Source organism: Protobothrops mucrosquamatus, unplaced genomic scaffold, assembly GCF_001527695.2.
Source record: "Protobothrops mucrosquamatus isolate PMUCROS unplaced genomic scaffold, P.Mucros_1.0 scaffold_177, whole genome shotgun sequence".
Lineage (NCBI taxonomy): Eukaryota > Metazoa > Chordata > Lepidosauria > Squamata > Viperidae > Protobothrops > Protobothrops mucrosquamatus.
The window spans coordinates 2,989,820-3,014,269 of NW_015386253.1; the positions used below are offsets into that span (position 1 = coordinate 2,989,820).

The window sequence follows — 24,450 nt, forward strand, 5'->3', positions numbered from 1 at the left end:
TGACAGTAATTCACTGCCAAATCTGAGGCAGAAAAGCTGGCATCTATGTATAATTATATCTATTATTATAATACTTGTAATTAAGCATCAGAAAAGTATTTGACAAACTGGAGAGCTGCTCCTATTCAGTGATAAACATATTATGTTGCATGTACATAGACCTAAGAAAACTGAAACATTTCTGGGGCATAATACAGTGGTTTGAGGTTTTTTTTAATTATGTCATGATTGAGAGGAGATATTCAGCCAGCATTTTGGGGATCAATTTATATGAAAATCTATGAAATACTAATGAAGCTTTGAGAGATTAAGATATTGAGTACTTAAGAAGAATCTTATTGGTTCAGAGGTATCCCAGACCTTTCCAAATGTATTCAACTTTGCTACATTTATTTATAAAATTTATTTGCTGCCCATATTGTATCCAATGATTCTGAGAGGCTTACAATATGAAAAACATTACAAACATTAAAAATGTCCATTATAAAATAGCAAATAAAAATATTAACAATCATAAAGACAAGCTGCCAAAGAAGGGCACTGGACATAATGGGGGGAGGCAGGTGGCATTGAACTTAATTAGGCAACCACCTGCAGTATGAAGCTCCATCCATGGGACCCTAAGCCATTTGAAAGAATCAGGTCTTCAGGCTCTTGTGGAAGGTCAAGAGGGTGGGAGCCAGTCTCACCTCTGAGATAAGATGTTCCAGAGAGCAGGAGCAGAGAAGGCTCTTCTTCTGGATCTCACCAGGCTGACAGGATCTGCAGAGTGACATGGTTCCTCGAGTAGCCTAGAGCCATGCCATGCAGGCTTTAAAGGTGATGAACAACCACCTTGAACTGCACCCAAAAGCAGACTGACAACCAGTACAGCTCATGAAGCAGTGGTGTAGCATGGGCCACTCTAGAGGTCCAAAGAACTGCCCTTAGCATCACATTCTGCACCAGCTGTAGCTTCCAAATGCTCTTCAAGGATAGCCCCATCTAAAGTGCATTGCAATGCAAAGTCCAGCTGTGAGATGACTAGGGCTTGAATGACAGAGTGCAGAGACTCTTTATCCAGGAAAGATCGTAACTGGTGCACACAATGAAGTTGTGCAAAGGCTCTCCTAGTCACTCTTTTGTTTTATCTTTGACATATGTGTCACATGTCCCATAAGATTTATATTGTTCACAATGTTTTCAATACTTGTTCTGGATCAGCCAGTTAGATGAGAACTATATGTTAGAATGTTTGGCATTTATAGGGTTAAGCTCTGTCTCCTTAAGAGATGGCTTATGGGTAATGTAGTTTAGCTATTCAGTGAATCCCATGTTAACAAGTCAGTAGGAGGAGCTACTAAGTTCATCATAGGATATTCTGGCTACGTGCCAGCAGTTTGGAATGTCTTTGTCTAAGATAAGCATGGGATCACCGGAGGATAGACACAGTCTTAATTCACGCTAGAAGTTGATGTGAAGGAATTAATTATTTTACCTACAAAAATGGACAATTATGCAACATCCAGATAAAACTACAGAAATCGTGAGTTCTGACCAAGTATTCCTGGATTATATATTTGTTTAAAAACTATCTTCATTGAGTTGTCTGACTGGTTTTGAATTGCAAAGCATCTCAGTTCAGGATACAGAACAATACTTGCCAGAGATAATAAGTGCAAGAAGGAGGATTAAATTGTTATATGTTCACAGAGCCTTGGTGCTCTCTGAACTTGGTTGTTTGCTTGTAGATATTTCATTACTCAGCAGATAACATCTAAAGATATGAATCCAACATTTTGCCTGTAACTGACCATATAAGAACTGTTGCACATTTGCTGTTGTTCTAAAGAGAAAAGGATTGTCTCTTTTCAAAAGCTAGTTCTTTTCTATTAAGCTAATGAAAATAGCTTAAATATTTCATTAACCATTGATGATGCTATCTAGTTGGATAATAAAATGTTTACAAACAAACAACCAAGCTCAGAGAGCATCAAGGGGTTCACAGCTTAGCCATTTTTTATAAGCTTGCTAATAATACTCAGTTCTGTTTTATTACAATTTTCCAAGAAATTGTTATGAATTATTATTTAAGTCAAAGATGGCCAGCATAAGTACCGGTATATGTGGATTGACATTGATTGTTTTACTCTACTAGAATCTCTGTCTTTAATAGCATTCATAAACTATATGGAAAATGGTGAAAGATGCTGGAAGAAGGAATTCTTCCTCAATTGAAAAGTAAATGGGAATCTTCCACATGTAGAAGAATACTATTTTGTGCCACATGAACTCACACCCTTCACTAAATCAAGCAAAAATAAAAATATATTTTATTCTACATCCAAGGATTTAAACTGAATAGGGGTGCATTTTTATGATAACGCTCTGCATTTCTGAAACACACACACAAAAAATCTTAGTAGATACTGCTATTGCACAGCAAAGTGAGAAGTCATAATACTGTTATTACAGAGAAGTTTTTTGTTTGGTCATATATTCCCATTTTGTCTCAGTGCACTCTGAACAACCCAAGTCCAAGAAATATTATGCAATTAGAAGTGCTTGTGTGGAACATCATAAAATGTTGCCACAACCTATCAGTAAAATCTACTATATGATTTCAGGGAGAGATTATTTTGCTTAACTGCAAAAATGGGCAATAATACTTTAAAAGTGAAGTGGTAAAATACAAAATTAAACCTCAGTTGTGGGCTGAAGAAGCATAACATAAAATAATTATTGCTAACTGCAGCATGTTTATGCCACAGTAAGGAGGAATAAGAGAAGAAGCCCTTAGATATACAACTGACACGTGAGTCACAGGGCATTCCAAACTCCCATGTACATTTGTTCAGCCTTGCCCCATCTCACATTAGAGGAAATCATTGCTGGTCATGTTCAAAAGAAGGGAGATGTTGGTAGGAGAGGAAGTGAAACTGGGGGAACTCATCAGTTAAGATTCTGTCCCATCACAGAACAGAAAAGCTTGGCCACAAAGACAGCCAATTTTATGTTGGCTTACTAAAGGATTGGTGAATAACACTTGAAACCAGTTGCTGGTTTTGTTCAATCAGAAAAGGAAGAGAAATCATTGCTTACCTTCAGGTGTCATGCATTTCAAATAAGCAGCATTTTCACCCTTTATCTCTTGAGTCCTTCAAACAACATTTTTGCATAACTGGGAGCCCATTAAAGTGGCAAAACTGTGTTTGAGAACTGGATATAAAATATTTATCCCAACCCATCCTTCCCACCCCACTTCTCTCTCTCTCCCTCCCTCCCTCCCCTCTCTCTCTCATCACTGCAGTTTCTGATGTTTGTAGTAGATGGAAAACACACACACACACACACATTCAATCTCTTCAGTCACAACATCCTAGCAGAAAGGGAGGTAAGTTCAAGGTATTGTTTGACCCACCTGAAATGAATGGAAAAGATACCAGAATGCCCAGCCATTTATAACATTGTAGTACATGGAGAGGAAAAATGACACAACAACACTGGCAATTCCTGAAAACAAGAAAACTATGTCAGGCAAACGGGAATTAATTGATCATTGCTATCACCCCCTCAGAAGTATTAATGCTTTGAAAACAATCCCAAGGTTTTTTTAAGGTCTCCATACAAGCCAGAAAAAAAGATGCTACTGACTTAAGAATTGCTTTAATAAATGAACTGCTTAAAGTAGCTTATCTTTGTACAGCTCATGCAGAAGCCTTAAAAAAATAATCACTGCTTTAATCAGTAGCCCAGATGCAATCCTTACACTCCTGTGAAGGTTTGATATGGTACTGGCACTGTTAAGAAGCTTGCAGCACTTCTAATGAATCATTTTTTGAAGATGCACAGTCTTACTCATAAATAATCCCCTCCTCTACATATTTTCCTGTAATTATTTCCATGAAACTCTTCACATAAACAGAATGCTCAAAGTGAATTAGGCTATTAAAACAGTAAATTCTTCTCTATCTATTTTATGGGTTTTATTGCAAATTTTGGTAACCATGAACTACTGACAAACAAGAGGAGATTTAGCAAAAATTTGAAATAGTGAGACAATGGAAGAGGGAAGCACTTTCAGTAGAGAAGAGGTGCATTATCCGTCCTTCAGGAAATGACAAAGAAAAAAAAACCCTCAACATTTTTCAAGGGAATTGAATGGAATAGATGGAATTTTGAACAAAGAGCTTTCCATATTGCAACAATTAGTTGATCAAACTGCATGGAACCAAATGAATCCTCTTCACTTTTTTCCAGTAAATCAATAATTTCTGTAAAATAGTAACCTTGCTTCATGGATGAGTTGACCATAAGTATCTCATTCAACACCTTGTGGGTTGTGTTACATAATGTTAGAAGGCTGCTAGCTTAGGGTAGGAAACAACATTTTAGAGATAAGAAAGTTGTACCTAATCTTAATCTCTCCTCTTCATAATTTATACTATAGTTATAGTCAGGCAGTTCAATTGCTTCCCTTAGCCAGTCTTTCCTGTATGTTTTAATGACATCTCAGTTTGAAAGGGTCAACTGCTCTTATCCATATCTTAATTACTGTGTGCCTGTATTGGGTTAGAGTTAATTTTCCCATTCATTAGGCCCAGATGTTATAATAGTTCACCAGGCAGGATTTGTTATTTCAAACAACATTTCCTTCTGAATATACATTTACATTCTTTGATATATCATTTCCCCAGATATAGCAACTATTTTTGTTAGATGGCTTTGTTACTCTTCCAAATGATAAAATTCCCTCAGTGTATGAGGAAATAAAAGTAGGCAGGCTGCTTCATGTTTTTATAGACAACTGGATTCTATATTGCTATGTTTCTATCTTTGGGTATGTATCAGTTGGGAAATGCTTGACTTCCCAGCCTTTTCTGGCTTTTTAAACAAGCAATAAGTATATTTGATGCTGATGTCATGTACTGGAGATGACAAAAATTACTTATTTAAAGACATTTCAAGTTTTTCCTGAATTAACAATTGGCTTGTATTTGCAATTTAAAATTTAAAAAAGGATTGATTTTGTATTTGTAACTTTACAGGATTGAAATTGTGCATGTAGATTTTTTTTTAAAGAAAAAGCTCGTGATAGAAAAGCGAAAACAAGATGTCTACAAACTTATTACAAACTTGTCTTACAACCACAATAGAGCGCAAACTTTCTGTTGGTAAGTGAGACATTTGTTAAGTGAATGTTGCCCCATTTTACAACCTTTCTTGCCACAGTTGTTAAGTGAATCATTGCAGTTGTTAATTTAGTAACAAGTTTATTAAGTGAATCTGGCTTTCTCATTGACTTTGCTTATCAGAAAGTCACAAAAGGTGATTATATGACCCCAGGACACTGCAACTGTCATAAATATGAGTCAGTTGCCAAGCATCCAAATTTTGATCACCTGACCATGGGGATGCTGCAACAATTTTCACAATGGTTGTGAAAAACAGTCATAATACATTTTTTCAATGCAGTTGTAACTTTGAATGGTCACTAAACAAAAGGTTATAAGTCAAGGACTATTTGTAAAATCCACAAGCAAAACAATAGATCTCTAGCAGGTATATTAAAAACCAATTGTCATTTTATATGTAAACAAGAAAAGCAAGCAATAGATAGACAAAAACCCACCAACTCCACAGAGGTAAGGACTTATAGCGTTCCATGTGCCAATGCTCCCTTGGTGCATATGTTGTCCTATTGCCAACTCTAAGAATAACAATGGCATTCCTTCCACAACTAACATAATCAAGTATGGGATTAAAAATCCACCTGCAAGAGAAACAAAAGCATATATGTATTACAGTCAACTATCTAGTACTTAGGTAAAAGCTTTAAATAAGTGCTTAATGTAGTGGGATTTTTTCCCAGCTTGACAACTTTAATATGCATGGGCTTCAACTCCCAGTGTTCCCCAGCCAGTATGCTTGCCAACATATCTTTCGTTACTTGTTTCAACAAATTTCTGCAGAAAATATAGGGATAAACAATAAAAAACACCAGAATACAGTTCCTAACTTTGATAGCAAGAAATTTTCCTTTCTCCATAATGAATGAATGGAATGAGTATATGTTTCAGAAAAAATACATACCCAATCCCAAGTACAAAATGCAAGAATTGGTCTATACTGTATTCTCAATATCATTTTTTAAAAAAAAAATCTGTATGCTAAATCAAAATTTTCTTAGCCGTGTTTGAAAGAATAAAGTACTCTTGATTAATGTAATATACTAAGCCAAAACCAAGCAGCCACATTATAGCTGAGCATCATGTGTGAATCTATCCACAGAAATGGAGTCACATATCTTCATGGGCACTTATTTTCATAGGTATCCGTTCCAAACTACACTGATTCCAAAATGCATGTCATGATGTTATAGCACAGGTGCTGCTCTTTCACACTTGCAATGCAACATCAGATCTATGAATATTAAAAAAAATCTGTGCTATAAGGCACATTGTGCCCCTTACCTCCTTCACTTGATTGTGCTTCAACTTTATGTTATAATATCTAATTGCTCAGGTACACTCCACACGCATTAGGATGTACGTCCATCCAGAAAGAAAATCTAATAACTTCAGTGTGATTTATCTTCAGGGAAATGGATTTAGTCATGCAGATTATAGCATACAATATAATAGTATATGAAACTGCTTAAAATAAGTCTCAGTGGGGCTTTTTCTCAGGAAACAATTGTTTCTAAATGAAAAGCATTCATATCTGGTTTTGTCTGATTGTTTATTTCTTGCTATATCTTCCTTTTCCTAGAATTGAAGCTTGATAATTAGCCTATACACTGGATGGGTTTGCCAGAATAATTTTCTGCAAATCACATAGTCTAGATGTGATTTAGTAGAATCTTTCAGATAGAGTAACTGTTAAAGTATAACTAATTGCTATAAAAAGCATTAAATTATAACCAAGGAAAGTGAGAAAAGATCAAAAGTACATAAAGATCCAGGTTTTGGTCTAATGGGTAGGGTGCTGGCCAAGAAACCAAAAGATGTGAGTGCTGGTCTTGTCTTAGGCATGTGAGCTGGATGGGTAACTTCGGATCTGTCACTCTCTCTCAGTCCAACCCACCCCTCAGGGTTATTGTTGTTGAAGAAAATAGGAGGAGGGAAGAGTACTGTGTATGTTCTACATCTTGAATTACAGAGTAAGCTAAAAAAATAAAATAAGAGTCAAAACTAACACATAGAAATAAATATTTCCTAACTGAAATCAGTAGAACCGTAAGCATATATAATTAGGATTGAGCTGTGACTGCAATTGACAAACGCTAGCTTAAAGCTATACTTTTTCAATTTTCTCCACCCACCCCACTCCATAAAGAGGATTAGTGAAGCCTTCTCTCGAACAGAACCCAGACTGAATCCAGCTTGGCCTAGCCTTACTGGTGAAATGAGGTTGTCCGTCCATCATCCATCCATCTGTCCATCCTGCCTGCCTGCCTGTCTGCCTCTCCCTCCCTCGTCACTTTGGAGTCCTTAACAAGTACTAGTCTACAGATTTTTTTCCTAATAACTCCAAGTTTTAGTTTGGAAAAACACTGCTCAAAATGGTACTAATCATAAGGTATCATTTAATCAAAAACATCTCGAGTAAGTTATATTTTGACATTTGAAATGCCAAACTTCTACTATTGAAGAAAGGCTAATGATGAAAATATGTAATGTTTATGGCTAATTCATTGGATAAAGTGAGGTGGTTGCCTCTAGTAAATGATTATTGGTATTATGAAGAGGCTGCAATTAATTATCATTGGATATTTATTGTAAGAGAGAATATTGCTGAATATTCTGCCTCAGAAGCCGAAACAATTTGCATGGCCTTGGGTATGATGAACTATAATCAAGACTGGGATGAAGAAGTGCTACTAATACCCAGACTTTGGGGAAAGAAATAGCAAACTGAAGATGGCTCTGCTGAGAATCGATCCAATGATCGCAGCTGAATAAAAAGCTAATAAAACCTGTTCTTTATCATTTCTCTCCAGACAAGGAGAGGAATTAAGATTGCTCACAAGTGCTCTAATACCACCACCACCAGTTGTTCCTCGTGAAGAGACTATAAGATAGCAATCTCAGGGTGGTAGTGGTGGTGTTAGAATTCTGGGAGATGAAGAAAAGCCATCTTAACTAAAAACATGTTTGGCACTGTACCAATGGACACTAGGTTTGTAAATTCTATTTTTAATCACTTTTTAAATTATTTGTTAACTACTTTTCAACTATGAGGAATAGAGTAGAGTAGAGTAGAGTAGAGTAGAATAGAATAGAAATTTGGAGGTCCTCTAGTCTAGCCCTCTGCTCAAGAGGCTCGCCATCACTGGTAACCTATACCAGTGATGGCGAGCCTTTTAGAGACCCAGTGCCCAAACTGCAACCCAAACCCCACTTATTTATCACCGGGTGCCGGGTGGGCGTGGCCACAGTGGTCATGGCAGACTGGGTGGGTGGGGCCAGGGCGACGGCGGCCAGTCCCTCGCCATCTCTGGGGCACAGCACACGTGCCCACAGAAAGGGCTCTGAGTGCCGCCTCTGGCACGCGTGCCATAGGTTCGCCACCACTGCTCTATACCATTACTAAGGAACCCTAAGACTCAGTTTTACAGCATTAGGTGATATTCCTTCAACCCTTAGCAAAATTTTAAATACAAGTTGAAATGTTTTTTTTCTTTCATAATAAATAGCAAAATGGTGATTAGAACTTTGATTTTAAAAGGTTACAAATGTAATAAGGTTGCAGAAAATGCATTTCTTAGTATTCTTTTAAAAATGAAAACATGATGGGATGGTACTTTGAAGATTGGACACTAGAGGAATCAGAAGGTATTGATGGGAAGAACAATTAAATTTGACCCAGAATGGATTAAAATGGATATATTGTATATTTTTGAACACGGACCCAGAAGTCAATTTTGACAGTTCAACTTTATAGACTGTTGAAACATATTATGGAAGAGGAACATTTTTACCAAACAAGACTGAGATTGATCTGAAAATAGATTTAAAAATGATAGGCTACAAAAATGAAATGGAAAAAGATGCTATACTGAAAATACAAATAAAATATCAATATTATTAAAAGTAAAAGAAAGGAACATAAGTTTGGTTTATTTAACCATGGTTAAAATAGATACGTTATTATGTCTGGTAACCTTTAATGGACTTTTGCTGATCAAAACTGAACAATGAGGCTCTAGGATTTATTTATAGACAAGAGATGCGATATGGAAGAAGAGATCACTTCTTGAATTTTAAGAGAATTTTAAAATTGTACTTGTGATTGAAAGGGAAGTCATTTTTATATATATTTCTTTTCAATCTATTTTTTCTGCATTTTCTATTTTTTCTATTTTTTTAATTTTTACTAGTTTTTATCTCTTTAATTGTATTTTCTAATAAAATTATTATATAAAAAAGAAATGCTGCTAGTTGCTCACTTCAGACTGCAAACTATTTTGAGATAGTCTTATGCATTGAACAGATTGGTGGTTTTAGATTAGGAAGAACCAGGTTCTAATTCTTTTTCAACTTAGAAGCACATTGTTAGTTTTTAATCCCCAAATCCAAAGAATTGGAATCAGAAAACTTGTCTGTCACTGGTTTATGTATTTGCAAATGAAAGGAAGATTTAAATTAGATTTTTAAAACTTATGGAATTGACCTTGCAAAAAATGAATCTGAAATTGTACTGCATGGTTAATGATGAACATGTTATTGCCAAGTTTATAAATTGTTGTTGAAACTGAACTTAAAGAATGAGTACATGAAACATCATATGTCCCAAATGAGCAATGTATTTTGGGTATAATGCAATGCTTGGAAAATGGAAAACATGTGCATGAACGCTTTAGAAATTTACATTAAATTATAACTTAAAAGAAAATGTTTATAAAATGATATACCATTAGTATTTAACACCAGATAAACTGTCATAATTAATAAAGATATTTCAAATGTATGTTGGAAATATAAAGAAGGAATTTTAACCATCTTTGGTGGACCTGCAATAAATCAAAGAAATATTGGAGTAGGACTCATATCTTAATACAGAAGAGTCTTAACGTGAATATAAAAATAAAACCAAAGACTTTTTTTTTTTGCTTAATGGAGAAAGAACTTGAAAAATAAATGGAACTTTCAGACTTCTAGTTTTGTGTGGTAGTCCACGGTTGCGGGATTGCGAAGCTCTGCTTCCCATGGCACTTTTCATCCTGCCAGGGGACCCTAAATGGGTCTAAAGCCACCCCAAAGAAGCGGCGAAGAAAGAGGGGCACCCCAGCAATCTGGGAACGACGGCGGTCATCCCATTCAAACTGGGAATTCCCTCTAACCTGACAGGAGAAATTCTGGCCCCACCTCAGTAACCAGCCCAAGCTACTTGCAGCCGAAGTCCACCAGTACTCACCAGAACGTTGGTGAACAGTGTGCTGAAACTGGGTGAGAAATTTGATCTTCTCTCTCCTACTTTATATTCTGAACTTTTGGAAAAAATACTCCAGGAAGCAAAAAAGCTTCCAAAAGTGAAAAGGAGAGGGAGCTTAGCTCCACTCTCCCACAGAAGGAAGCGGCGAATTAAACTATTAAGGGGGCAAGAAACATACTGTTACTGACATCTAGTGATGGAAGAGAATATATAACTTTAGCTGCTTTGTTATAAGTATTGGCAGGACACCCAGAATGAGATAACCTACTTCTCTGATCTTTAAAAAGAGCTAAACAAAACATTCTGGGCCAGCCACAATAAGCAAAGACTGTAATTCGAGAAAAAACATAACTGACCTTCCTGGATGATGAATACTTATTGACTGTGCCTTTAAAGTTGTTTTCAGAGAAAGAAAAAAAATTGAGTTTTAGTTGTCATGGAATCTCAGAAACTTGCAAAAAGAACTTGTCAAGAAAAACCAAATACTTTCCAGGAGGAAATGCTCACTATGTTGCAACTAATCCAAATAACAATGGCTCTATACCACAATGAAATTAAAAACAACTTTGATAATATAAATGGATATATCTCTACATTAACCTTACAACATAAGAATTTTCAGAAAATGAAAAAATCTACCAATGGAAGGGGTTGTGATTTAACGCAGATGAAGGAAAACATACAAGATGTGACTGAAGCACCGGAAATGGAAGAGATAGTCCAGACCCCAGAATCACAAAACAAAGCCGAAGATAAGAAGAAAAGTCTGACAAAATGGATCACAGAAATACTAAAAAACCTACGACTTGAGAGACAAAAAAGATAAAAGAAATCAACATCTTACCTAATCTGCCTCTACCATTCTTAACAACATCCACAAGAAAATGGCAACACTTTTTAACTAAGTGGAATAGATGGATGAGAAAAGCCATTTGGCAAAAGAAAAAGACTAAAATCAGATCCAAGGGATCAGAAGATTGGACCTAATAGAAGCAATTTTTAAAGATTAAGCATTTGTTTAAATATGGTTAAAATACAATACGGACTACTCAACCAGTAACTATTGAATGGAATAGAGTTAAAAGATTTTTTTTATGATATGAGAAATGTAACTGCCTTATCAGATGCAATTTTTAAAGATTAAGTATCTGTTTAAATATGGTTAAAATATAACATGGATTACTTAATTAGTAAATATCGAATGGAATAGAGTTAAAAATGAAAAAATGGGGGATATAAACGAATTTTAGTTTCTCATTTTTCTTTTTCTTCTTTCTTATTCTGAGTAGTACTGTATTTTTTTTTATATGAGAAATGTAATTGTTGGGAGGATTATTGTGAGGGAAACAGCTTAGATATTTAACCGTAAATCAATTTTGAGAAAATCTTAACAGATAAAAATGATTTCAATTTTTTGGGGAAAAAGTCTAAATGAGAATATTGAAAACAGGACATATAACTCAACCAAGAAGACTAATTAGAAAAGAAGTTCTATATTGATGCTATAACCAATTGGATAAAAGTTAGAAAAATGTTTATATTTAACCTCTTTGTTACTAAAATATTAAGAACTGTATTAACCTAATGTTTGCAAAAGAGAACAATATGGGAAGAAGAGAAAATCGAGGAAAGCTTGATATCATATGATAGAAATTGACTATTATTGATTGTTATGAAATGTGAACCTAGACAACATGCTGTTTACTAAGCACTAAGATTGTTAGGTTTTTTTAAAAAAAATAATCAATTATATATATATAAATGGAACTTTGTTGTTACATATGAAGGAAAATGCTCTATGCACAAAAATGGAAAGATACTTTAATTTCCACAATGTTATGAAAAGGGAAAAAGGAAGAAGTTGAGATAAGGGAAACACTTGGAAATCATAAATAACAAATGTTAATTTGAATATTGATGGAAAATTAAACCTTGGGGGGAAAAAAGCAATAACAGGACATTGATTGTATATAAGGATTGAATGCAAATGCAATTAAGATATGTATACCGTATATACTTGAGTATAAGTCGACCCGAGTATAAGCCGAGGGACCGATTTTCCCACAGAGAACTGGGAAAAATTGGTGACCCGCGCATAAGCCGAGGGGGCATTTTGGCTGTTCCTCCCTGGCCGCCTCGGCCCCCCCGGCCCTGTCAGTGAGCGCCCGGCAGGGCGCAGCGTCGCCAGGCCTCCCCCCTTCGCGCGAGGCTTCTGGCANTCAGCCCCAAAAATGGGCTGAAAAACTCAGCTTATACTCGAGTATATACGGTAAGCTAAACACTATTAATAATTGTAACAAAAATGTTTTTATTTAGTTGATAATAATAAGAACTGTGTTAGCTTAATATGAGATAATAGATATTAAAGGAAAAAGAGAGGAAATATTTGATGTTGTAACATGAGGTTTATACTGAAGATTTATGTAGGCTGTTAAACTATTGATTAATCCAGTAATTACATTGCTTTTTAAATACTCAATTGTAAAATGAGAAAATTAATAAAATATCATAAAAAAAGAATGGAAGAAATCCAGGAATAGAGAAAGCAAATCGAGTTTTTTCCTTAGCAAGGTCAATAGATTCAATTATTTTATTTCTACTACAACTTGAATTTCAGAGTTATCATTTACATATGCAGAAATTTAAAGTCTTTTTTGAATACAGTTGGTTCCTATTTAAAAAACAAAAAAAACAAAAGTCTCATTTAAGGTGGATTTTTCTAAATACCTTAGGTTTTATTCGGTTCAAGAAACTTTGCTGGTACAGTATTTTAACTGAAAAATCCTAAATCCTGGAAAGTTCCAGCGAATTAAATGGTATTGGCTTAGATGAAATGTACGTCACTTTGTACCATGTGACTAAAATATCTTCTTTGGCATGTACTAGTCTCCCTGCCTTAAGTGGTTTAATTAATAATGATCATAACCTTTTCAAAAGAATGGTTTATGGTCCAAGTCTTGAAATCCTCTTTGATTAAATCAAACATAGTTTTTTAAGTTTAGCTTTCTCAGGTTTTCTTTATTTCCTTAAAACCAAAATATTTATGTAATTATCTATGATTTGGTGTTTAATCTCCAGGTTTAGCAAGGTAGTTATAAAAACAAATGACATAGCTGAAGTAAATGCTCAGCATAATCCATTTTATTCAGGGAATTATTTTCAGGGCCTCCTGTCTGGGCCTCTGGTAGCAGGCATTGCAGGGAGTCTTCCTCCTTGAAGGATATTCTTATTGGATCAATGCAATTGTACAGAGACATAGCAGTGTAAAGAAAAGTTCCCCCAACGCTTTTAGATCAGCAAACAATTGGAACTTACAGAAATATATCATGGAAACCCTCACAGATTGGCTGCCAGAAGGCAAACTGACAAGGTTACTTCCATTCTTCCTGGTAATCCTTTTTCTTCTGGAGAGGTGGCCCATTTCCATATCAAGCACTCAGCTACACCTGTCTAATTGATGATTGATAGATTGGTGTGCCAGTGAATCATTTTTGATGCCTAGTGACCACATAGATCAGTGGTTCTCAACCTGTGGGTCGGGACCCCATTTGGGGTCGATCGACCATTTCATGGGGGTCGCCAAGCAAGGCTGTCCGCCATTTTTTTTGTCCGCCATTTTTTTTGTCCACCATTTTTTCCCCCTTTTCCGGCGGGTGCCTTACCTCCCTTGGGCTGGGCCAGCTGGTGGTCGGCCTGCTCCATCTCTGCCGCTTGCCAGCTACGCCTCGGCCGGCACAGGGGGCGGAACCACGCATGCGTGGCGCTCCCGGGCAGGGAAAGTCCTCGACTTACGACCGGTTTAGTCCTTGACTTACGTCCGGTTGGGGTCACGGCATTAAAAAGGTTGAGAACCACTGACATAGATAGATCTTCACCAGCCTCCTATCCTGCTTACTCTTTAAGACTGTGTTTAAGGTCTATTTGCAACCAGCAACACACTTGAAAATAAAGAGGATGCTTTGCAATATGCTAGCTTCCCTTTTATTTATTTTTTAATTAAAATAATTTTAAGAAATAAACCAGGATATAGAGCTTGCCTGGCCCAGGACTTAAAGAAATGATAGTTTTTAATATTTGGAGGAGAATGGGTTGATAAAACAAGCAATTAAAAATAAGCTGTGTGTCCACATCCACATATACATATAGCATGCACAAGTTAACATATAGGTATAAATGCAAATTCCTGTCAATGTTAAATGAAAAATAAAATTGCTGTTAAAACTTACTTGAAGCTATACTGTACCAATATTTTTGGGGTGGAAATGTATGTGCTAACTATATATGCCCTATCTTGCAGGGCTGTTGGAGGGATAATAAGCTTTCTAATCTTTGCAGGATATTATATAAATATGAACTAGCATGTTGATTATATATATATACATGCTATATACTAATGTATGTCATATTCCAAGACTTGCACAATCTGTACATATGAAGCAACTGTTGCTTATTGAAAACTTATATAACTATAAAGGTGTTGGTAAGTCACAGGATACCACGGGTTTTAAACTCTATACTCTATAAATTCTATACTTCCTGTTGCAACTATGGTTAATGATTTTCTTATTCATCTGATTTTTCTTCTTCCCCCTCTCTCCCGCTTCTCCATAATTCTCTCTTGTCCCTCTCTCTTCACACACACACACACACACGTACACACACACACACACACACACACACACACGTAAGGCTTGGTGATGGTTGCAGACTGATATTAAAGGAATTAAAGGACCAGGCCGAAAAGAGTTAAAAGGGCTAGATTTGCTGTATTTTTTTTCTTATCCTAAAGAGTTTTTTGAAATGTGGACTGAAATGTTAATAACTAATATGTCAGAAGGAATACAGATTTCAATGGATAAACTTTTAGAAATTAATGAGAAAAACTTTTTTTTTACCTGACATAGACATTACAAAGTCTAAAGGCATAGAAGACAACAAAATTGAGATTATCAAAATGACAATACAAAAGGCAAATCAAGAAAAGGATCTGGAAATGGATAGCTACAACAAGAAATCCTCTTTATGGAATTTACAAAGTAGGCTAATAAAAGCCTACTTAAAGACTAAAGAGTGATGAAATATCAAAACCTGCAGTGCCATAGGAAGGATTTAAAGGTCAAATCGTGTAGAGCAAAAAAGAAAGAAAATAAAGTTTGACTATTTAACATAGTACAAACTATTGTTTCATATTTCTGGTAAGGCTAATGGATTTTTTTACTGAAGTAGGATTGAAAAGATTATGATTTCTGGAAAATCAGACTATGGAGAGAAGAAGTTTTACTTGAAACTTTAAAAGAGGGCAAAAAGTTAATATATTAACTTATGCTCACTATTAGATGGATTAGAAGTATCTTCCTTATTATTGTGTTTGTTGCCTTTTTCTTTTTTACTTTTCTTTTCTGTTTTTCTGCATCTTCCAACTTTTCTTTTTCTTCTGTCTAATTTTGTTTGTATTGGTTTTTAATATATTTATATTAAATATATTTATTAAAAACTTCAATACAATTATTAACAACACAAAAAGAGATAAATGGTTCTAGATTTCTATTTGCAAGGGACATGTCTAATACAGGGCTTTTCAACCTTTTCACCCATTGTACCACTTTTAGGATATGGCAACATCCGAGTACCACCAGTCGCCTAGAAAGGTGTCAAAAACTTGATGACCCCCCCAAAAGGAAAAAAGTGAGAAAGTACAGGTAGTCCTCGACTTACAACAGTTTGCTTAGTGACTGTTCGAAGTTACAATGGCACTGAAAAAAATGCCCCCCAAGCCACAGCCGAGCAAGACACCTGCCACGCTCTTCCTCCTGACTGAGGTTTTCATTGTTGTGAGCATTTCTGCTGAGGATTGGCAGCGGGGGTGGGGTGGGGGGTGTTTGGTTTTTATTCCCCCCGTCTGCTGGGTGGTTGCAGCAGGTTTTGGTCACTTCACATGACCCTGAGACACTGTGACCGTCATAAATATGAATCAGTTGCCAAGCATCTGAATGTAAATCACAAGACCCTGGAGATGCTGCAACATTCCAGCTGATCGGCTCTTCTTCTGGGCTCAGCAGCAGGATCAGAGCAAAGCTCCAACTGGAGCCTGGTGCTGATCCTGGTGCTTCCACTGAGCCCTGGCAGCCCCGAAGAAGCGCCGATCATCTGGAAAGCAGTACTGATCCTGGCGCTTCCACTGAGTCCTGACAGCCCTGCAGCTCCAGCCATCTCTCGCTCAGGCTTGTGCGGTGCTGCCACCGATTCAGCTCATTCCCCTCCCCCACTACCACTTTTCTAGCATGGTCGCATACCACCTGCCAGGTGACAATGTACCACAGAGGGTACCCGTACCACTGGTTGAAAAGCCCTGGTCTAATAGATATATTACACATTACTGGATGGAGAAATCTATACCTGACTGAAACAATCTGATCAAATTGATGGACATCATGAGGTACTATTGGAAAGATTTAAACTGTTGTGACCTGGAAATTTGAAGTTGCCATACTACACAGGGAGGAAAAATATTTCCTTTTTATATCATCTGCAACTTTCTTCCCTCACAAAAAAAATCCTTTGGTATGACAACTAAATTTAGAAACATTACAGAGTTTCTTCCATAACTTAATTTCTTAAACTTAATCCTAGTCTGGGGAGAGAGGATATTTGGGGCAAGGGGATTACAATGTACAGCACACAAGGAAGAAACATTTTACTTCCACCTTTTTTTGATCCCCATCCTTGAAACTTTCTCCCACTAGTATGCAATTATGCTCAAAAAAATAACTTCCATTTGGTTTAATGAAAGGTTTTGTCCTCCTACTCTATCCCAAGCTTAACTGATCATAGTGAACAATTCTTGAGGTTGCATCAAATTAATTTAGTAGACCCCAATTAAAATCCCACCACTTCCTCTCTAAGATTTATTTCCTAAAGGAAGGTGAAGCTTCAAAATATGTCTTCCACTGTCATCAAAGGTACTCACAGTCCAGGAAATTGATCCAGCCTTCTAAAACAAATTCATTGCCCAAGGCTATGGACTTAGGCCTAATAACAGCTGTGCTTGGAGATAATACTGAAAGCCAAGATCATATGAAATAAAACAGATGGACACATTTGATCAGTGCAGATAAATGGACTCCCCTCCTTCCATAATTTAATCTGGGATTGTTATACTTTCTCAGTATAAATTATCTACTCCAAAACTAATCTTTCTCTATTAGGAAAGCTTGGACAAAGTTTTCTCTTACAGGAGATATAGCATGTACTGAGGTAGAGTGAAGATTTCATTGGAAAATTCCACAAGAGATATAGGTAGTCCTCAGCCTATGGCCACAATTGGGACCCAAACTTGCCTAGTCACCAAAATTGTTCATTTTAAGAAATAGAAATGATATATCTGAGGCCTCAGTTTTCCTTGTGATCCAAGGCTTCATATTCAAGCAAGGCAAAAAATAACTTCAATGCCAAATGGATGAAAGCAAATTATTACCTGTTTAACTTTTACTCTACCTTTATAGGAAAAGTAGTATAGGGAAGGTTTTTGGCCTCCATTGACAACTTTGGGAACCTTAGATAACATTTTTTTTGACTTTACAGGTAGAAGTAGAGTATGATTTGCTGCTTTACTTCAGGAACAATATTGTCTTAGGTCAGCCCTGGTTACAGATAGCAATATATTTGCTCTATTGTTTCAATTCCATCCTAATAACATAATTCACATAATTTTCTTTTTCCTGAGCTAAATTATTATAACAGTGTAAAGCTGTTATCTGTTTCATTAGATTGGGTCTGGATTTTTTAAACTGGGGGAAGTGGGCAGAGATAGAGAGAATGAATCTACCGTGTCATCACATGGCATTTGATCCTTAGTAGCTTGGCTCAGAAGTGGCATGGTGCAAGTTTAAGCTGCTACCCACCAGTGCTTATCCCTGAGACTTCATAAAAGGGAGAAAAAAGTTCTGCAGATGGTGAAAAGACTGAAATGAGAACATTACGACGTTGGATACAAGCAATAGTCACCTTTCTTTAGCTTTGGTAAGTGGAAAAGTCTGTTTCTGAGACCTCATTCCAAGAAGTGGCGTAAGAGGGGAAAATAGGACTGCAAAATTAAACAAAAGTTGCCACTATATCTTCAGTTTGCTGCAAATTTGCTGCAGTATGTCTTCTTGTCTTGTGTCTCTATAAAACTCTGGTTTTATACACAATATGTACAAAAGTAATTTGGATAATAATACATAGCCTTTCAACTCCATCAAGTTACAACAAGAGTAGTAATAGCACTACAGGTAGTCCAAAATAATTGAGCCTGGAATTAGGGTTGCAAGCTGTTGCAGTCGTAAATTGAGTCATCACATGCCCAGACTCAATTTTACAACAATTGTTAAGCAAACAATATGATTGTTAACTGAATACATTTTCCCCAATAGACATTTCCCCCCAGAAATCAACAAAAACATTACAAATCATGATCACATAACTGCACAATGTTTGAAACAGCCATTAAAGTGAGCCAGTTGCCAAATGCCCCAAGTGATCCCATGTGCATAATGTATGTATGTATGTATGTATGTATGTATGTATGTATGTATGTATGTGTGTGTTCGTATGTATGTTTGCAGCCACTGTAACTTTGAAAACAGGTTATAAGTAGGTTTTGCTGGATCCATCATAAGTTCAAATGGTTGTTAAACAATAGGTTGTAAATCAAGGTGATAGCATGTTTTTTACTAAATTAATATTAACAATACTTTTTGGTTTAGAAAGTAACAATTTACTAGATGCTAAAATGGAAATGTATTAATGAAAAAAAGAAGCAAAGGAGAATATTTTTTGTGTGATGAAAAGAAGAAATATCTCATTTGTACTATTTCTTTTTGTTGCTTATTTCTCCTTTCTGACACCTCAGGTTACTCTGACAAAGATAACAGTGTTAAAAATGAAGCCACCTATTCTCAAATGGCAAAATGAGAAGCATAAATTCCACTCACCTCCTCCATGCATCTGGCATAAATAAGGAAACCGCCATACATTCCCCAGACCTACTGCATAAGAAATACAGGCAAATATAAACTGGAAACGATTGTCCCATAAAGGTCTGGATTTCTCCATTTCTGCTCTTAGGCACTAGCAACAGTTGAATGTGTCTTGCTTCACTCTTCCAAATACTCATCAAAGCCTGTTGGTGACACAGCGCCAATTCAACTCTGAAGAGAGTCTGCTTGCCAATTGCCATTCGAGATTTTTAATTACTAATCTTATTAACAGCACTTTGTGAAGTAGGAATGAAGTAGGTTAGATAAATAAAGAAGAAAACAAATGGTAACATAAGCATTCCAGACAAATCATTTAGATTTCAGTTGCATTTCTGGGAAAAATCTGAAATGGCGTGGTTTAGTTTGCCCTTAGCCTTATGCCAAAAAATATTTGAAGTTACAAGATTACATTATGACAGCTACATGGGGTTCTGGGAACTATTTCTACCTGTCAGCAACTCCCATTTAATTATTCGTTGGGGAAAACATAAGGCCCAGTAGGAGTTTGAATTAATGCTTTTGTCACCTCACAATAGAGGTAAAGACTTGGGCTGCAAATATCCAGATGACCACTAGAGGGAAATAAAATCATCCAGAAAGCTGTAATCCTTTGATGCTGTCAAGTGGCCTACTAGATTTCAGTAATTTAGAGATTTGGTAGCACCATCTTACAGACATTTCATTTAATTTGCCAATTAACTTACTAAAGGGGATTGGGAAAGATTTTTCTGACGTAACTGAAACATTCTTTCAGGGCTTTGTGTAAGAAAAGAATAACACAGAAGGTACAGGGTGAACCTAAAAACATATCTTGTTTTCCAATATTCATACCAATTAGACTTTAAAAGAGTGACATTTTTTAAGATTATTTTAATTCTGGAGATGTAGGTTCAGCTTTGCAAACTATGTGGGAGAGAACAACAGACTTGAAGAATAGTGGTGGCAGTGGCGTAGCGTGGGTTGTCAGCACCCGGGGCAAGTAATTTGCGCCCCCCTCCACAGTGGGCGGCGTCGGCGACCCGGCGGCTCAGATCGGATTCGCACAGCCAGCACTGCAGAGAGAGTGAGTGAGCCAGGCAGGGGCAGAGAGCTGCGAGTGCGAGCGTGCCCCCCCCAGATGTTGCGCCTGGTGCGGCTGGCCCCCCCTGCACCCCCCACACTACGCCTCTGAGTGGTGGCGATACGTATTATTGGAGCAAGACATCCTAGGCTAGCAAATCCATGCTTCCAGGAAGTATAGATGTGCATCTGAATGTATAATGGAGTCTTTTGATTGTGTTTACTTAGAGCTATCAGTTTTAGGCTGTACAAATCCAGGTATCACTACCCAGAATAATTAGCTTTTTGTTACCATCCATATTGCTGTACAGTAATCCAGAACTGGTAGTCTTATGGGTGTTCAAGAGATCCATTGACTTGCACAGGAATTAGGGCATAGTCTGAAGGCTACATTAAAAAGCTGTGTTCTAGGTTGCAAGCTAGCAGAACACGGCTGCATAAATTGTGCTGCCCTCATCACTATTTTAAGTAATAGACCCAGCAAATGGAGGTATCCTTAGTGTGGGAAAGTTAAGGTAAACAACTAGTTTTATTTTCCTTTCCATCAATAGTCCTTTGAAGATAAGAAAAAAAACCACTACCAATTGCTCTCTTTAATGTAGGGTGAGAGGGGGATGGGCAACTGTTGAGAGGTGTTTAAAATGGCTAGTTTAATTAACTGCTCAACCAAGATATCACCTATATTTTCATCTCTTACTTATCAATTTGCTATTTTTTAAACCTGGGTCTAGAAAGAGTACCAAACAAAGATACAAAAATAGCTGAACTGACAAGTCGAAGATGAAGATGAGAGGCATAAGATGCATTTGGTAGGAGCAACTAATAAGGGAGAGCTCAGTGCTCAACAAAAACTGTATATGATCTCCTGCTTGAGCAGGTGTTGGACTAGAAGATCTTAAATGACCCTTCTAGCTCTGTTATATTATTAATGTTATTGCAAGGGAAGGACACTGAGCAGCTATTGCCAGCAGGACTTATACATGGCCCATAGAACAGGCAAATGGTATCTCTTACCACAACTGAACTGATATAGTAAAATGAACAGCCACATGAAATCCTTGTCAGCAGGAGTGGCCAACCTATAATGCATTCACTGGTGTCCTACCTATGAAGCTCTCTTTCCCTGTTTAAATTGACCTTTTGTGAAGCACTGAACTAGCGCTTTTTCAAAAGAGAACTAAATCCACACAGAGAGAGAAAGTAAGTGTTCAGGTAAGATCTGATTAATGTTTCAGAAAATTTTGGTCAGACATTATTTGCAAGATCCAATCAGGGTCAGTCACCAGGTTTACTCTTCTGATCTTTCAGACTCGTGCTGGAGCCCATTTTCAGGGAACTTCTCTCAACTGGAATATGTGCTTTGGGCCATTTTATGAATCGTATTTATGAGTGTCTTCCTATTCTGTGATTGATATGTTGATGGACAGTGATTGGCTGTTGTTTTCTTGTGCTGCCAAGCCCTCAGCTCCTAAGTATCTCATAAGTTGGTAAATCAGCACTCCTGTTGACTGACAAGGGGTCCATTTCCCAGGCTTCAATCATTTCCCTGGCTATCTTTATACCTGCCCGGCCAACAATTATTATTTGGGCAGATACTTCTGTGGAAGTCAGGCATCTACCTACAGTGCCTAGTAGGGGGAAGGGAGGAAACAATCTCCGGCAGCCTAAAGTGACTAGCTAGAACTGAGCACAACTCAAGACCCCAGAATTAATCATGTTATTAAGAAAGCATGCTAGATCATATCCACTGAGAAATTATATGGGGAAAAGAGCAAAACAGTATTTTAAAACTTGAACCGCTGAAGACAACCTAAACTGTCTATGTTAAGCACCAGAATGTCCTACAGTAAGGCAGTAGCAAAAAGATCTGAAAGAACGTTACCTGGACATATTTGTGTTGCAGTTAAGCAGACGTAAGGATGAGTCTTTGTATTTAGGATATAGAATTGTGGTCTTAAACTAATTTAAGTCTCATTGATTTTAATTTGTTTATATCAATGATGATTAAATCTCGATCAGACTTGCAGACTTATATAATTTGTTAGATTCATCTAAAATGGATTTGGGTATGATTCAGTTTATTATGGGAATTCAGCCACTAATTTTGCTGTTATATGAACTAGGCCAACATGTTATGTGACTTCAGCAATTGTGTTTATTAACTGGAGTCTGAGTCACAGTATTTTATATGGATCAGCCCGATGTCTGGTAAAATAAGTTTTATATTTAATAAACTTTTTTAGATGCATGTTTTAGTTGAATTTGGTATACAACTCTTCAAAATATCTGTAATAAACAAATTAATTGCCCTAGATTGTTTTTATTGATTGACTACCCACAAGAATTACTTGACACAGATTAGAGCTGCAGGGGTAATGTGGAGAGGATTTAACCTTTGACCCCTCCAGATCCTTTTCTCCATCTCTGGCTGTTATTTGCATTGGGAAGAGAGCTAATAATTGACACTTCTATTCTTACAAATTGAGAACTTGCAGGATGATCACCTAAGGCCCTCAGAATATCAAAATGATATTTAAAAAGCCCATGGAAAGAATGCAGCATGATATGCACAATGTTTGGTGATCCCTATAGAAAAAATAGGCCTTTCCTAATGAATTGGCACCAGTTATTGGGAAGCTTGAGGTCAGGGGTCCCCAACCTATGGGCCATGGCCCACTACTGGGCTGTGGCCTTCTGCCACTGTGTCATGGGACAGGCTGGCTAGCGCGCACCCATGTGGGTGTGCACTCCCAATCCCGTTAACACTTGTGGACCCATTTGCGCCTGTGCGTGGGGCTAGCGGAGGCAGCTAACGCCTGCACACCTGCACAAATGGGCCACTAGCGCCATGCGGGTTGCGCATCCCATTTGCACATGCACACGGGGGCTAGTGGGGATGGCTAGCACATGAACAAATGGGGCCACTAGCAGTGTGGGTTGCGTGGCCCATTTGCACATGTGTGTGGGGCTAGCAGCGGCAGCTAACGCATGCCTATGCAAATGGGGCCGCTAGCGCCATGTGGGTGTGCACGGCCATGTTTCTGCATGCACACATGCATGCGTGCAAATTTCCCAGCTGCTTCCTTTCCCTCTGGGCCTCCAGCATGAAAAGGTTGCTGACCTCTGTTCTAGGTTGTGAATAGGAAATCCTGATAATTCCCTTGACATATTTTGTAGGAAATTTCCAGTTGTTCAAATACAAAAAAGAGACATTAGTTAATGATCCCAGGTTAGTGAAATATATTCAATTTTACTTATGCCATTTTGAGATATAATCATCTGGTGCTTAAGCTATCGGTTGTAAAATATACAGAGTGTACTAAAAGTCAGGCTCTAAGACAATTGATAATATAAATTATATTAAGTTTGAATGGGGTTTTTTTCTAAAGAATTTTTTACCCATTTGGTGCATGATGTTTCTAAGTAACATTTTCTTTGAAAAAATATTAATAGAGTAAAATATTTGAATTGGCCTATGGGGCTTGACTTTTAGCACACCCTGCCTAATGGTAATTCTAAAGCTTGAGTTGTTTATGATAAGTTATAAAATAAGATAAGAATATCACTAGCTTCTAGTTAAATGGAACATTAGATAAAACAAGGAAGAGTAATATAAGTTAAATATTTTCTTTGGTTCCATATTTTCCCCATGTCATTTTCACTTGTGTTATCTATATAAATAAAAATGTAAATGTTCATTTGTTCAAAATCTTAAATCTCCGAAAGTTCTTCACTGATTGCTTTGAAATTTTGACACAATCAGTCTTGGTTCTTATATTATCAATTGGCTGAAAGATGGTGTTTAGATCAAAAACTGGGTCTTATGTTGGAAGATGGGAATTTGATAAAACAGATTAAAGATCAAAGTAGAGCCCATATTAGAAGAATTTATAGTGTATTATTAGAGTTGGATTCGGAAACAGAATTAGTTAAAGATTGTATGATTAAATGGGCTCAA

General features: G+C 36.9%; 1 protein-coding gene across 2 annotated transcripts in view; it reads right to left on the bottom strand.

The window, feature by feature from the left end:
- SLC6A20 (solute carrier family 6 member 20) overlaps positions 1-19,509 on the bottom strand; it is a 35,010-nt gene extending 15,501 nt beyond the window's left edge. For both annotated transcript variants that reach the window (XM_015822985.1, XM_015822978.1), the window contains exons 1-3: positions 19,389-19,509; positions 5,612-5,752; positions 3,401-3,492 (exon numbers count right to left, since the gene is read on the bottom strand). In XM_015822985.1, the coding sequence (XP_015678471.1) occupies positions 3,401-3,492; positions 5,612-5,752; positions 19,389-19,509 (354 nt within the window). The remainder of the gene's footprint in view (positions 1-3,400; positions 3,493-5,611; positions 5,753-19,388) is intronic.
- Positions 19,510-24,450: the final 4,941 nt, after the last annotated feature.